At 37.8% G+C, this 14142-nt stretch overlaps 1 protein-coding gene across 1 annotated transcript in view; it reads right to left on the bottom strand.

The window, feature by feature from the left end:
• Window positions 1–14142, bottom strand: part of unc-104 (kinesin family member unc-104) — an 871528-nt gene that overhangs the window by 28957 nt on the left and 828429 nt on the right. The window contains exon 33 of the mRNA XM_067138474.2: window positions 7994–8095. Within this exon, the coding sequence (XP_066994575.1) occupies window positions 7994–8095 (102 nt within the window). The remainder of the gene's footprint in view (window positions 1–7993; window positions 8096–14142) is intronic.

Below are 14142 nucleotides of genomic sequence, written 5' to 3'. Positions count from 1 at the left end.
TTTACAGGTATGTTATAGTGTTGTGTGTGTTATAATTAGTGTTTTCAAAAGACTGAAGAGCTTTGAAGTAACATTAAGCGAGTGGACATTGAAAAGTATGGTTTCCTTCTTAACAAATTTATGTGGCTAACAAACAATGCTATGTGGTATGGTTTTCCTGAAAAACAATCCCACTCTGCACAGTGCTTTTTCTTCCCTTTTCATACTTGTTAAGAGCACTTCTTCTTTCTTCTTCTTTCCCCACAACTGAATAACACTCAGTTCTAAAACATCCTGCTTGCTGATTGCCATTTCATTATTTTTTCTTCTCTTTCTTTATTTATTTCTTTGATATCCTCCACTGATATTGATAAATTCCATTTCATTCAAGTTGGCCTGTAAAGGAAGTGAGATTCTATCAGTCTCATCTAAGGCTTACTAAAATTGTTGTGAGTGTGATCAGTAAATATCTGTGAAGCTGGGAACTGGTCTTAATTCTAACGTTTAGAGACCACAGGTCAATTGGGTCGGCCAAACTACAGGAGCACAAGGAGGGCTACAACTCAGAACATATCACAGATGCTCATCCCCAGAGTGCCTTGTAGCATGACTTTTAGGACACTTTTCTATGTCAATCAGCTGTTGTTCGTGACTACAGGATGCCTTGCCTCAAATCTGGTTGTATTAAACTGCAGGGTTAGGAAAAAACCTTTTAAAAACCATGCTTTTTCTTTGTTAAAACATTTTTTCTGGTTTAAAACTCATTTCTCTCTTCAGATTGATATGACAGTACAGTATAGGTATGTTAAGTATTCAGCTCAAAGGCTGATTCGATCCTCAACAACTCTGCCATTAGCTGCCACAAATGGCACTGAAGAGTGATACAAGGTAAATAAGTGAGGTAGTTTTGCATACCTTTCCTTGCTGAGTCGGAAGTTGCTACTACATATCAGTCTACCCAGTCCACTGACATGAATGCACCAATGGACCCTATTCACACCATTCATTAAAGAGTACTGGCATCCCTCATACCTCCGTCACTGATCAAGTAGTAATACAAAATGCAATATTAACATACTTGTCTCAGAACTGGACATACTAAGCTCACTTCTTCACACTTACTAAAGAACCTCCCTCCAACATGTGTGTATTGCATATTCTAATTTCTATCAGACACATTCTATTAGTCTTGCCCTCTACATACAGGTGGAGACGAGAAGCCAATATTAATAACTTTTAATCTGCACTTAATGACATCAATTAATCAAAACAAATTCTTCAGTTCTTAATAATAGAATTTTTAATGTTCCTGTATACTTAGTCATTTGTTTATTAATGTATAGTGGAACCTCGATTCTCCGTTTCCGGATGGAGCACGAAAAAAAAAAGTACAACATGGGAAAATGGAAAATCTGGGAACGATGAACCATCAACAATTTTGCTAAACATCACAAAAATGAAATACGTATTCTTATAATCTTACAAAGACCCCTAATACCAATAGCAAAACGCTGGCAACCAGGAATGAGTTAGCTGGAAAATTTATAATGTCCAATAACGGACCATTTATATTGGTATTATAAATTTACTAATTCGGAACAAATATTTCAGATTCCCTATGGGAATCAAAAACCTATATCATCCGATTGCCAAGCAGGCATCAATTTTTGGTAATGGGACAAAGTCTCTCATAGTGCACTGGCACTGCCGATGGCTCCAATAGCCTACGCAGTGGCCTCCACGGTATGCACTAGCCATGCGTCTTGGTAGGTGTGCTAGGTACCAACTGATGACCCCAGCCTAGCACACAGGGGTGAAACGCTGACAACCAGGAATGAGTTAGCTGGAAGATTTATAATGTTCAATAACGGACCATTTATATTGGTATTATAAATTTACTCATTCGGAACATATATTTCAAATTCCCTATGGGAATCAACACCTATATCATCTGATAGCCAAGTAGGCATCAATTTTTGTTAATGGGACGTCTCTCATAGCGCATTGGCACTGCCGGTGGCTCCAATTAGCCTACGCAGTGGCCTCCATGGTGTGCACTAGCTATGCATCTTGGTAGGTGTGCTAGGTACCAACTGATGAGCCCAGACTAGCATACTGGGGCGAAACGCTGACAACCAAGAATGAGTTAGCTGGAAAATTTATAATGTCCAATAACGGACCATTTATATTGGTACGAGGACGGTTTGAAAAGTTCTTGGAATCATCGCTAGATGTCAGTGCTAGAGCAACGAGGTTCCCGCTCAATAATCACACATCCTTTGTGAGTGAACACGTGACGTGTCAGTGCTCTAGCTGCAGGAGTGTGGTAGTGACGACTCTTTGTTGTTGTTCCCGCGCACTGATTTGTGACAATGGAAAAAACTGAGATTCGAGTAGTGATTAAATACTTTGTAAAGAAAGGTATGAAAGCAAAGGAAATTCATGCTGACTTTCAGAACACACTGGGGGACACTGCTCCTTCATTTTCAACTGTTGCCAAGTGAACCAGCGAGTTTAAATTTGGTCGGGAGAGCTTGGATAATGATCCGCGTAGTGGACGGCCAAAAAATGTTACGACCCCAGAATTTATCGCAAAAGTACATAAAATGGTCATGGAGGATCGTCGACTGAAAGTGCGGGAGATTGCTGAAGCTGTAGGGATGTCTTCTGAATGGGTATATTATATTTTAACCGAAGAATTGGGTATGAAAAAATTTTCCGCAAGATGGGTGCCGCTTTACAAAGGTGACATTGGACAATAAACGCGTCAGATTGGAAATGTCCGAACAAAATCTGGCCCGTTTTCAGTGCAACCAACAAGATATTCTGCGCCGGTTTGTGACTACAGGTGAAACTTGGGTCCACTACTATACCCCAGAGATAAAACAGCAGTCAAAGCAGTGGAAACATGCTGATTCACCACCACCAAAGAAAGCAAAGGCAGTGCGTTCGGCCGGAAAGGTTTTCTGGGATGCAAAAGGCATTCTGCTGATAGATTATCTTCCTACTGGCCAAACAATTACGGGGCAATACTATGCAAACCTCCTAGACCAACTACAGGAAAAGATATGCGAAACAAGGCCTGGTTTGGCAAGGAAAAAGGTCATCTTTCATCAGGACAACGCTCCACCACACACAAGTGTTATTGCCCTGGCAAAACTTCATGAACTGGGGTACGAATTGTTGTCACATCCACCTTATTCACCTGATTTGGCACCATCAGACTTTCATCTATTCCCCAAGCTGAAAATTTTCCTTGGTGGACGAAGATTTTCTACAAGGGAAGAACTGACAGCCAAATTGGAGAGGTATTTTGCAGGCCTGGAGGAATCTCATTTTCGAGATGGGATCAAGGCATCGGAACATCGCTGGACCAAATGCATTAGTCTACAAGGAGACTATGTTGAAAAATAAAAGCAGTTCCACCGAGGTAAGATACTTAATTCTAGTACATTCCGAGAACTTTTCAAAGCACCTACGTATTATAAATTTACTCATTCAGAACAAATATTTCAGATTCCCTATGGGAATCGACGCTTATATCAAAGGCCCCTAAACCAAACCAAACTAAAGCCCCAATGGGCCTTCCGCCTACCAAGCGACTGCCCTCGGTCCGTAGGCCTGCAGATTAGGTGACGCCTTGTCAGTGTGACGAATCCTCTCGGCCGTTATTCCTGGCTCTCTAGACTGGGGTCACCATCTCACCATTCAATAGCTCCTCAATTAAAGGTAATCGTAGAATGAGTGAATCTAGAACCAGCCCTCGTATCAAGGTAAAAATTCCTGCCCTGGCCGGTAATCGAACCCAGGCCCTCTGGGTGAGAGGCAGGCAAGTTAGATCACGGGGCCGGCTTCAATCATTAATTACCGGTATGCGACTTAAAAATCTCAAAGCTTTACATTCAGTTTTACTGGGGAAACTTAGTCAGTTTCCTCTGAAAACTGCTTTCAGTTCAGCAACTTTGATCAGCCAAACTCTTCGAAAAATCTAATACCCGTAATGCCAAGCCAAACAACAACTGACCACAAGTAGTTTTTAATTCTCTAATCTAATAAAATAATGCACATTAGATACAAAAGCGCCCAAAATGATGACAAAATCCTTTTTTAAATTTTTTAAAAAATCTTCCATTGTAAATTGGTCACCCGTATACTGTTCGTAGTCAGTTTATGGAAATCTTGTACCATGTAAATTAGGCCTACAATGACTTTTCAAAGTTATATTGCACTCGAGAATATGGTTTCGAATGTAAGTATCGATCTTCAAGTTCTTAAATGCATTCAATTCAATTCTGCCCGTCACTAATGACAATGAAATTGGAAGAGAAAAAAATATCATTAACACTTCCAAAATTACTATTATTCGCGACCTTGAGCTCAGCTGGAAAGCTGTACAAGTCAGTACGAGTGCGAAATGATACAAAGCTTTAAACGTAACATGCGCAAATAAAACGACTTCTGTTTTTACAACATTTTAACACAAAAACATGAAATCCCCAGTCTTATATTAGGATGAAAACAGTAATAGGCAATCCCAAATACTCCCATGGCTTTATGTATGTAAGGTGCAATATCTGTTCTGGTAGCGATAACATAATCGTGATACCAATATAAATGGCCCGTTATTGGACATTATAAATTTTCCAGCAAGCAACCAGGAATGAGTTAGCTGGAAAATGTATAATGTCCAATAATGGACCATTTATATTGGTATTATAAATTTACTCATTCGAGACAAATATTTCAATTCCCTATGGGAATCAACTCTATATCAACATAATCATGTATGATAATATTAAAATACGGTACTACTGTAAATTTGTGTTACTTAAGAAGGAGCAGTTTCGATTCCTGCCTGAAAGCCCAGTGACTATACAGTGCCCTGAGCGAAATGCCGAAAACCTGTTCGGCGATAAAATAAAAAAAAAGTAAAAAACAAACATCTAAACCCGGACATAATGTAGACGTTTTACAAGTACGAACATTTGATGAAATTCGTTCCATCTTCAAGTAGAGCTGTCGAAATGCTCTCTGTCTCCTTCCAATTGTTGTGGACACTCCCTGCTTTATGATTTCCAGGGATTCTCTAACAATACCACCCGAATAGCTAAGATGGATATGCAAGTTTACCACCGATCGCTTTTCCAGTACTGTACTTCCTCAAATTACCACAATGACGGGACGTTAACACCAAGATCCGTAAGTATGCTGTAGCCGTCCTTTCATGAGATACATTTTCTTGAAAAATGCATGATCGAGGATTTAGCATTGAAGGGACTGAAATTTCTGCACAGATGATCCGGGAAATCGTTTCTTCAAGGAACGGATAACGCAGGATTTTTACGTGATTTAATTAGGATGCTCGCGGGACCACGTATTTTGAATGAATAATACAGGAAAACGTAGTTTCCGGGAACGTATATCAGGATTCTACTGCAGTAGAACAGTTGCATAACCACACAGTTTAAGTGACCTTAAATAAAGTACTGTATTCAAAAAATGCTAAGGTTTCCTACAAACACAAAAAGAAAATAAGCTTATCACTGGTATTAAACACACTGAATAAAAACACTAGTTTAGAGGCCTTTTCAGTTCTCAGTCTGTTTCAAAGCTTTCAATGATGTAAACTGAAAGAAGAAAAAATTCTTCCTGCACAAGTCAAAAGTTGTTTGATGATGGGGAATATATTAGGATAAAAGTTTTCAACTGCACTTTTTTCTTTTGTTCCTCTTCCACCATTCATAAGCTTGGCACTTGTGACACCACAAACTCAAGAAATTAATTCTTGAAATGGTGGACATTGTGTCTGGAATTTCACTCTAAGACATAGAAGAGAACTAGATTTACAGTATATTTTGAGCTTGCAAAATGAAGTCCCAATTTCTTCTTATCCTCACTTAATTGCAACAATTCATGTTGCTGATTTTCTTAGAATCAAGCACGAAAATGAGCAGGAGAAAAAACCCTGTTATATTTATTTACAAATGTATTCTTAATATTTTCCTCTAGGGACACATCAATTATGTGTTTTTTTAAGTTATTTCCAGAGATACAGAGCATGATCAATGGAACATAAATCATTTTGTAGTTTATCAAGAGTCTCAGCAATGGGCTTCAGAATGGAAATCATCATTTCAACATTCCTCTTAAGTATAACACTGGTTACTTTGGCTTGCACTTTACTATAAATTCTGTTCCTATTATCTTCACAGGTTTTTAGAACTGCACCACTGGTTCGTTATGGAGATGTAACCATCCATCAATTCTAACTTTATTAAACATTTAATCTGTAAGGATGCACATATGTGTAAAAATTACCCGCATGAAATTGAAGTGTATCTTTTAGTTATTTCTAATGTGCTCTTCAGGCCTCCTCTCTCAGTACATTGCGAGTGAGCCCTTTCAAATGTCATGACCTTAAATCAGCTGTGCAGCTTTGTTAGTTCCGCTCATTGTGTGAGAGAAACATTGAATGGGTAAATTTCACCCATGAGCGCGCTCATACATTTCAGAATGCCATTCTTGTTTATTGCTAACTATTTGTTTTTATGGACAAACAGTGCAGTAATTATTATTAGTCAAGTGTACTTTATAGTATATATGTGTTTTTCGGCAAGTTTACGCAAAATTTTAGTGAATTTCAGGAAGTGAAGGTGTATTATTCTATGAAACAGAGCAAAATTAAAAAAATGTTGCTCCCAAGGAAAACAGCGACATCACAGCTATTGATGACTGAGAAATTGATCATGTTGAAGAAAGTGATCAGACACGTTTCTAATTCGTTCATAGGAATTAGTAATTGACAACTGTATCCTATTTCAAATGCTCAAGTCATCCATAAAGCAAATAATCTAAACTCAACTCCGAACCTACAATCCTTCGAAATTGCTTGAAATGCTGTCTTTGAATCTCATAAACGAACATTTGGCATTGAGAAGTAAAATAATGATTCCACCAACAATTTTCCAAATGTGTTCAGTGGCTTTCTGTAAAATCTGAGGAAAGGAAAAGTACTGTCCTCAGAAAGCGTTGAGCAGGAAGATGCGAAGACCGTGGAATAAAAAAAAAAAAAAACACCACATGTTGTGTAATGTACGAAAAACTAATTTGCCAGGAACCTTTTTGAAGTCAGTATGTGGAGAATGTGTGGAAGAAATGAATGAACAACAGGAAGCAATGGACCATGAGTGATGTGTAATCAAGTCTGATCTTTGAACATCCTTACAATTCTTACCCTCTGCTTTTCCCTCTATAGCCAATGGGTGTTTATCATACCTGTACGTGACTCTTTTGATACAGAAAATGTGTGTCTAATATAAAAGATTTAATATAAACAAGTAAGAGATGCCAGTGTATATGCAAGTTTTATGAGAATATAAATATTTCAATATTCATTCTTATTATCACAAGTTGCACATTGCCATAATTACTCCGAAACTATTACAAATGATTTACTACATAAGTTTAATCATCATTCATATGGTTTCCAATAACTACAATTCAGAATTAAGGAGGATTTTTGCTTGTGGGTAATTTTTACCCATTGCGCGTCCTTCCATCTCAACAGTCAGTGCGCGTCCTGCCGGGTTAATGTAGCATCCGGACAATCAACTAAACTGTTCCAATGTTTTGGAGCATTTCATTTTTTTGTAGAAAATATTTACAAAATGGTTGTTTCAAAAATATTTGACAGTTTACTGAGCAAGTTTGTCCTTTCATCTCTCATCAAATGAGAGCCAAACTAAGTCTATTTCCTACCACTCATGTTCCTGTTTGGTTCAGAACAAGACAACAACACAAACAACAAGGATATGAACTAGTAAAACTGAGACTGACAAAGGACAAAACCTACTCAGTAAATTGTTAAAATTGTTTAAATTTAAACAATCATTGTTGTTCCAGTAACAGAATTGGAAAGTAGTAAAATAAGCCAGGAAGAAAGTATAAAAAAAAACAAAAAAACAATTGGAGTACCATGCCTGTTGAGCTGATATTTAAATGTTTATTTACTTACCTGATTTGACCAGCCAGAAGTGGGTTAATGGCGTACAGCCAGTCGTGCACCTCCTTATCTCCCAAGGTCTGGAGGAGGAAGCCTCTATGTTTAGTTACCACACTAAGGAAAAGAAAAAAGACAGACTCACTGTGTAAATGTTGAAACCAAGAACTGTTTATCTACATTGTGGAAGATAAGTAAGCTTTTGTCTTTCAATATTTCTTGAATTACTGCAGTTTAAGTTTTAAGACTATAACAACTTAAATTTCATAGAATAATGCAGTGTTTAAAAAAATCTGTACAATGGTATCATGTTGTATGCAGGGTTTTGCTGATAAATATATATTCTGAAATCTGGATGTACATTTACACAGAAGACTATACATAATTTTATTAAATAGTGTTTGAACTCTAGGTGTATGTTTGTCCCAAGAGGGCAGCACCCGTAAGGACAGAGTTTATGTTGTAACCTCTTTGGAAAGGGATGCTAGGGCGACACTACTGGCCAGTGTAACTCGAGTTACGAACCAGTACTAGCGTGGGTAAGCATTAGTGTCGTGCAGAACACGCTCTATGCTCGGTTCATATTTGGCGAGTATTGCTATGACCGAGCCTCGCTTCTCACAGGCGAGGCGAACTATGTTCGTTCGAACTTGCCCCTTCATACTCGCTCCTTCACGCGCTGTCTCAGGCACAGGTAGAAGTGCTTGCTTCCCCTCGTTCTTGTTTAGCTGCTGTTTGTCCCGCGCACCTTTATCTATGGAAACATTCGCTTTTGCCTCAATGGTGGACTTACGACTGAGCATGTAACTGTCATTAATTAAACTCGTATTTTTAGACTGTGATTCTACAATATACTGAACTTGGACGGCCTCGTATATATAGGTAAGCAATACTGGAAAATAATGTAGTAAATATCCCTCCTGTCAGAGAAATGGTTAATGAATTTCACGTGCTGCCACGTGTATTCCTCCTGCTTAAAAACAGACTGTAACATCGTATAGAGACTATTCCACGTCGTCATTACTTCTTGTTGTACCGTTGTTTGAAGCTGGGCAGCAAGACTGCTTTTTTCAGGTAGCTCACTACTGCCTTTGCGGCGTTTATTGTGTTTGCAGATACTGGAACATCTTTCATAAGAAATCTGGATTCATCGAATACGTGCGCAAGTGCTGTATTTAAGCAGTGAGCAGCACAAGGCACACGTCTATGTTCTTCGAAAGCTGTCTCTATGTTTGAACCCTGATCTGTTACAAAAGAACATGTCTTCATAATCACACAGAGGAATGCTTAACTCGGACATTCTTTCGTGAATTTCCTCAATTATACTTGCACTTGTTTTCTTTGTATTTGAAAATTTTGTAGTAAAAACCACATTACTGATCAGCTTCCACTCTCTGTCTGTAGATTGCGTAGTCAGCGTCAGATAATGGGTTTAGTTGTATTGGTCAGTCCACATATCAACAGTAGCCGTGCAACATTTGTCGTGCATAGCAGAAATAATCAGCGGCATTATTTCGCTTCGTATTTCATCTGCCTTTGCTTGGACGTTTCTACTAATGGTGGAAGAATGCGGTAACACATCAACAATATCTACTTTTCCAAGATTAGCACCGATATTGATCAGTTCTTGCCCTAATTCTTTAAAGCCTTCTCCGGCAACAGTGTTAAACGGTCGGAAATCTTTGGCACACATGAAATCACACGCGCTAGTTACGGTTTGCTTTGTAATGCCAAGCAATACTTGGCGAGAAAAGCTAGCATTAAATTTGCAAATTTGTTTCTTTTTAAATGAGTTGTACCGGGTTTATATGTTAACAGTGCATTGCACATTTCACAGGAAACATACCATGTCTGCCGACTATCTGCAGTGACCACAAGCAGGAACTTCTTCCAAACATCAGAACTGAGCCCATCTCTCTTGATTAGTTTATATTCACTGCTTTTTAGTCATAACGCTGTCCGTCGATTCACGTGCCATGGTGAACTTCAGCTCAAAACAAAAGGGTAACTCAACCATTCCTTCGCCCTTTTATAGCTCCGAATTCCCGGGCTTAGCTATGTACACAAGGGATTCCCTATATCTGGAAAATCCACATTGCTTGCAACGTCAGTAAAGCAAGCAAGGCCATCCTCCCTAGTCAGCAAGCCTCGCTCCGAACATGACCTGTCGAACGAATTGGAGCAAACTCGGGCATTTTAGCTTACACGCTCCACTCATGCGTGATACTGGTTGCATATGCAGATAGGCACATGATGTTCTGTCTTGGTTACCCGTCTCAAGTTCGAACAATGCACGACACTAGTAAGCATGGATTGAGTTTGCCCATGACAGCATGCTACAGCATCCTATTTATATATTGTACAGTGTTTATTTAGTGTGATTATAAAATAATAATAATGAAATTTACATTCTTTTGGCCTTCCCTTTGAACTTAATGAAGTACATTTATGTGGACTGTGGGAAGAGCTAGGCCTCGTGCAGTATGTTAAACCCAATGTAACACTAGACCGAACAAACAGTCAAAATAAATGGCTACAACTTGAGATCTAGGTTCTCTCTAGACAAATTTTGGAGTTCTTGTTATATTACTACAGATCAAGATTAAGCAGGAGTAAGCAGAGATTGAAGGAACTCACCAGGAAATTTAATTCAGTGAAAAAATCAGCTAAGGATAGCATGATGGCACACACAATTGGCAGCCAAATGAATTTTAGGGAGCAATGGAAGGATATGTATAGATACTTTAAGGCAGAAACAGGTTCCAGAAAGGACATTCCAGGGATCATTAATGAACGTGTGGTAATCATATTAACAAGATTAAGAGAGGTTACAGATTTCTTCACATGGTTATGAGAGTATTTAGGGATTGTAGTAAGGATATAAAGGAGAGGGCGTATAAGTCTCTGGTAACACTGCTGTTAGAGTATGGCTCCAGTGTAGTAGATCCTTACCAGGACTACTTGATACAAATACTGGAAAATATTCAAAGGAAACCAGCATTGTTTGTTCTGAGTGATTTCTGACAAAGGAGTAGTGTTATGAAAATGTTGCAAACTTTGGGCTGGGAAGACTTGGGAGTAAGGAGAAGAGATGCTCGACTATCTGGTATGTTGCAAGTGATAAATATCATTATGGTTCCGTATTGAAGATTACTATACTTGTAGGATGCCAATTAATTTATTATTTAACCACCTATTCAATTTATAAAATTAGGATTTGATCCTATTACCTCATGAAATGTGAGACATGTTTCGCCTTTCATTGAAGGCATCTTCAGTCATTGTACCTCCTCAAGGTTAAATCAGGCACCTGATTTATAGTTCAAATATAATTATTAAGATTTAATTTTCAGCATACTTGAAATAGGAGCAGTCTTCAGGAAAACTGAATAACAATTTATGATATTATTGTGAATAACAACAATATCAGCTGTTGGCTGTTGGTTAATAGTTGTGACAAAGGTACATAATACAGTGCTAAGTAGCAGTGGTCTGTTTTGAATTTTTAAATATTACAATGTTTCAGAATGTTAGGAAAAACATTCCAGCAATATGAGAATGTTAATTGAGATCTTATTCAGAAGTGAAGTCATAAAAAATTGAAAAGCTATCGGGTTGAAGTCATAGGTTCGAGATTTTTGGCTTGCAATAAGTAATTGTTGATTTAACATTTTGAGTAAACTGACAACTTGATTGGAGAATCTTAACTTGTTACGAACTTAAAATAGGAGCAGTCGAAAAGGAAGACTGAATAAACAATTTTTGGTACTATTGTGAATAAGAACAATAACAGCTGTTAGCTGTTGATAAATAGTTGTGTTGAAGGTACAGCGCATGAACAGCAAGCTCATAGTTCCTCCTACCCAAGCGCTTCCCCCTCCACTATGACCTCATGGATACAATACGAGAAGTAGGAACCGACAACACTCAAAACGAATAAATAATAAATTTTCTCAATTACAGACAGTCTACACATGCTTTGCTCCATAACATTCATCACAAATTAAACTAGATATTTAGAACACTTTAACGCACATGAACATAATAAAAGGATACTGGTCAACATTTCACCACAATAGAACGAGATTGAAAATCATAAAAAGACTCAAGAAAGGCAGGCTAATGACCGAATTTGAAAACCTATACATCTTGGACTAACACTTTAATAAAGACAAAAACTTGAATGATATAATAGATATAAAAAGCCCCCTTTATGATCAAATTCCTATTCAACTTCAAAAAATGAATTTTCATGAGAATAACTTTTTATAAATCTTTAATACCATGTCAGCCAACAATTCCAACATGTCGACAGGCACATGCCTCCCATCTACCTCCCCCGTTTCCATCAACTCTCCTCTGCACGTGGCCAGCAAGCCCATAGCTCCTCCTTCCCAAGCGCTTCCCCCTCCACTATGACCTCATGGATACAGTATGAGAAGTAGGAACTGAGCGACCTTCATTAGTCCGACAACACTCAACACGAATAAATAACATCTTAGTGGCATAAGGGGTAAGTGATATTCACATTTACTCATCTCTACTGTTTAGCTTAGGGGCCGATGACCTTCGATGTTAGGCCCCTTTAAACAACAAGCATCATCATCATCATCATCATCATCATCATCACTGTTTAAATCATTTCCTTTGAACAATAAGTTTAATAATACATTTTCTCAATTGTAGACAGTCTACACACGCTTGGCTTTCACACCATCCATCACAAATTAGATGTCCCTTTTGATCAACACGTTAGCATTCAGCATGCACCAACACCATCAAGCTGTGCTACTTAGAACTTCACTTCACTAACAATATTAATGAAAGCTTATTTTAAGTCAAGATACTCCAATCAAGTTGTTGTTTTACTATTTGATCTCTTCGGTATGGAATACGCCAAATGTTAAAACATCAATTACTTTTACAAGGCAAATATCACGAGCCAAAGACTTACACTTTGTTTTCTTTTTTCAATTTTATGGCATTTTTTCCAAATAAGGTCTAAATTAACTATTCTCATATTGCTGGAATGTATTTCCTAACATTCTGAAAAATGTAATACTTAAAAACCCAAATTAGACCACTGCTACTAACCCCTGTACTATGTACCCTTGGCACAACTATTTATCAACAGCTAATGGCTGTTATCGTTCTTATTCACAATAGTAGCAAAAACTGTTTAGTCAATCTTTCTTTTCAACTGCTCCTATTTTAAATTTGTAACAAGTTAAGATACTCCAATCAGGTTGTCAGTTTACGCCAAATGTTAAATCAACAATTACTTATTGCAAACCAAAAATTTCGAACCTATGACTTCAACCAGATAGTTTTTCAATTTTTTACGACTTTACTTCTGAATAAGGTCTCAATTAACATTCTCATATTGCTGGAATGTTTTCAACCAGATAGTTTTTCAATTTTTTACGACTTTACTTCTGAATAAGGTCTCAATTAACATTCTCATATTGCTGGAATGTTTTTCCTAACATTCTGAAACATTGTAATATTTAAAGATTCAAAACAGCCCACTGCTACTAAGCACTGTATTATGTACCTTCGTCACAACTATTAACCAACAGCCAACAACCAACAGACAATAATACCATAAACTGTTATTCAGTTCCTTTAGACTGCTCCTATTTTAAGTATGTTAAAATTAAATCTTAATAATTATATATATATATATATATATATATTGCTATTGGCTTTACGTCGCACCGATACAGATAGGTCTTATGGCGACGATGGGACAGGAAAGGCCTAGGACTGGGAAGGAAGCAGCCATGGCCTTAATTAAGGTACAGCCCAGCATTTGCCTGGTGTGAAAATGGGAAACCACGGAAAACCATCTTCAGGGCTGCCGATAGTGGGGTTCGAACCCACTATCTTCCGAATACTGGATACTGGACGCACTTAAGCGACTGCAGCTATCGAGCTCGGTAATTATATTTTAATTATAAATCAGGTGCCTAATTTAACCTTGAGGAGGTACAAAGATTGAAGATACCTTCAATGAAAGGTGAAACATGTTTCACATTTCATAAGGTAATAAGGATCAAATCCTAATTGTATAAGACTATAATGTATTGGATAGGTGATTAAATAATAAATTAATTAGCATCCTACAAGTATCTGGTATGTTTCAAGCTGTCAATGGAGAGTTG

Source organism: Anabrus simplex, chromosome 1 (genome assembly GCF_040414725.1).
Source record: "Anabrus simplex isolate iqAnaSimp1 chromosome 1, ASM4041472v1, whole genome shotgun sequence".
Taxonomy (NCBI): Eukaryota; Metazoa; Arthropoda; class Insecta; order Orthoptera; family Tettigoniidae; genus Anabrus; species Anabrus simplex.
This window is presented reverse-complemented; position numbering and strand designations above follow the sequence as displayed.